At 28.6% G+C, this 3,040-nt stretch overlaps 1 protein-coding gene across 1 annotated transcript; it reads left to right on the top strand.

The window, feature by feature from the left end:
• The first annotated feature begins 1,612 nt into the window (after window positions 1-1,612).
• LOC124894623 lies at window positions 1,613-2,369 on the top strand. Its single transcript, XM_047405222.1, has one exon. It carries the CDS (start codon window positions 1,716-1,718, stop codon window positions 2,034-2,036), a length of 321 nt encoding a protein of 106 aa, XP_047261178.1. The 5' UTR covers window positions 1,613-1,715; the 3' UTR covers window positions 2,037-2,369.
• Window positions 2,370-3,040: the final 671 nt, after the last annotated feature.

Consider the following 3,040-nt stretch of genomic DNA (forward strand, 5'->3'; position numbering starts at 1 on the left):
TTCAGAAAATTAAGTGAGTTATGCATTTTTTTTAACACAACTCTCTTCAAAAGAGAGTTATGTAAGAAAAGTTACATAACTCTATTAAAACGAGAGTTATGCATTTTTTTCTATATGTATTTTTTTTACATGACTTACTCAAAAAGTGATTTATATAATAAAAGTTACATAACTTGCTTTTTCCTCTATGTAAATATAATAAAAATTATATAACTCACTTTATAATAACTTACATATTATGTGAACAATTAACTTATCTTTTAAAGTTTTATTTTTTTAAAAAGAAGGCTAACTATTATGAAACGGAGAGAGCAAAACTCACTGATTATGTGAGTTATTCAAATATAAAATAAGTTATAAAAATGAGTTATTTATTGAATATAACTCTTAAAATATGTGTGATAGGTGCATAACTTTATTAGTGAGTTATGTACATTTTCTGTAACTTAACTCCGTTTGCTCATTTCCGTATAACTCCCTTTTTAATAGAGTTAAGCATATTATGGTATCACTTTAAAAACATGGCATATTTTAATATCTTTTTTAGTGTAATGACATATTTTGATTCCACACTCATTTTCTTGTTATCTTGTTTATAGGTAAAGCAGAAGAAAAAAAAATGATATTCAATTAATTTTTGTGGTAGGTTTTGTGTTAATATTTACAGCAATATTATAGTCTAGTACTTTTTTTGTCGTAATACATATATGATGCTTTAAGGTTTTACATATCAATTTCAGGAAAGCATTTGATAGTTAATCATATCCTTGTCTCTTCCCTAAATAGGTAATTAATTAATTAATGCATATATACATGTTGGATTTTATTAGTTAAAGGTGTGAATTAGGAAGAAGAAAGATAAAATGGAGAAAAAATAAAATTTGAATAAAGTCTATTTGTTCCAAAGTACATCTTTCTCACTTATAAAGGTTTGAGAAGAAAGTTTTTTCCTTCACTATCATTATTGCTGAGCTTGATTTTGGATTTAGATTTGATCAAATAATTTCTTTGATATATTTTTGAATCAAATTTATTTTTTATTTTCTATTGTTTATTTTCCTAATTTTGATATTTTCGATGCCAAAATTTTGAATTAAAAATTTAAGGACTATATTTTATTTCGAAACGATAATTATCCACGCCTTTTGATACCCAAAGATTAGCCTATAAATTTTGAGGCTTTTCTTCGATTTTTACAAACTGAAAATACTCAAAAACTCTTCCGTGTTAATCACTTTCAAAGCAAAAATGCTATATATATATATATATATGATGTGTGATTTACTTTCTTATTTGATTATTAAAATTCTGTAAGCTGAAGCATCGCTTTTACATAAATAAAATTTTATTCTATCCTAAGAGTAATTAATCCATAATCCTTAAATTAACTGTGAGGGGATTAAATATCTTTAAAAACACACAAACAAATGGTTGGTTCAACATAAGTTTCTGCTTCATTTATTTTTCTAATATACTCTATGTGACAATTTTGAATTGAATTGAATTAAACCGGTACGGAGAGGCTACCAAAAAGTAATAATGGCATTTCTGTAATTCACTGACGAAAGAGTGGCAATAACAAAAACTTCCATTACTTAAACCCCAAGATTGCGTTGCTCTATCACGGAACAGATTTAACTATAATCTCCCTCCGTCCTCCGTTCCACCAGAAAACTCAAAATTCATCTTCCCCAAATTTACATCACAATTCGATAATGGGTTCTCCCTCCGCTAACTTATCAATGAGAAGAACAAGAAGATGCACCACTCACAAAAAAACATGCAAATCTCAAAATACATCAAGGTTTGTCAACGTCAACGTTGATGGGGACGACGGTAGAATTGGCGAATGCACTTCCGTTTCTGAAAAATTGGAAGCTCTCAGGCAGTTAATTCCAGCTAACAATGGTGAAATCAAACCTGACCAGTTGTTCGAAGAAACTGCTGATTACATTGTTCTTCTCAGAACTCAGGTCTTCGTTTTACAGAAACTTGTTGATTTTTATGGGTCAAATAATGAACAAAATCCTCTATAGTACATAGCAGTTTCCGTTTTCCCAGCCAAAAACTGAAAAACAGAAAGCAAAAAAAAAAAAAAAAAAATGCTTTCATTTTCATTCTTATCTTTTTTTTTTTTCTTTTTCGTTTGGTTAATTTTTTCTCGTTTTAATTAGATTCCAAGCAAGCTATGTAAGGGTAGGTGTGTTACGGGTACTGAATTTCAGGATCAAATAGTTATTACTAGTACTGGTAATCTAGTAGTATATCACAAAGTCTTTACCTTTCTATATTGGTTCAATTTTTTAACATTTTGTTAGTACTATTCAGCTCTTAGTCAATGGGCAATGAATACCCAAAGATTTGCATTACTCATTGTAATCACTAATTCTTCTTCACTGTGCTTGATTAAAGCTGTTCAATTATTTTATTTTTAGCAGGTAATTCTGGATAAATCCTCACGATAAGTGTATTGTAAGTATAAAATAACCAGCTAACTTAATTATATACTATAGAATATGTTAAAATTTGTCAGTATATTTTGGTAGAGGTTTTAGGCACAAAATATTTTGTCTTTTGTGATACATACTCCCTTAGTCCAGACAAAATATGTGAAGTCTTTCTATCAGAAGCCACGCCCATGCCAACGCCTTATAGCTTCAGACTATTCACTGAATGTGAGAGCTGACAAAAATTTATCACACACTGAAACAACTTCAACTTTCATATTTGATAGGTTCAACATTTAAATTCTTTAGCTGTACAAAATAGCTTAGTAACTTTTGACACATATCTATATTAGTGTTTCTTTTTTTTTTTTTTTTTTGGCAAATTACTGAATCCAATTAATGCCCGTAGCTGACAGAACATCACGCAGATGAGTTTAATTTGTATACACTAATAATATAGATTTTACTTCTTATCAAATTAAATTACAGTAGCACATTAGTATGTGCGAAATTCGAAAAAAAAATCATATTACTAAAATCTGTTTTACATGTCATATAGTCTTATTTGTATTTCTGCAAGAGACTATTTTCAC

Source organism: Capsicum annuum, unplaced genomic scaffold, assembly GCF_002878395.1.
Source record: "Capsicum annuum cultivar UCD-10X-F1 unplaced genomic scaffold, UCD10Xv1.1 ctg76224, whole genome shotgun sequence".
Taxonomy (NCBI): Eukaryota; Viridiplantae; Streptophyta; class Magnoliopsida; order Solanales; family Solanaceae; genus Capsicum; species Capsicum annuum.

Coding starts and splice junctions, on each gene's coding strand:
- LOC124894623 (XM_047405222.1), top strand. CDS start 1,716: ATGGGTTCTCCCTCCGCTAACTTATCAATGAGAAGAACAAGAAGATGC.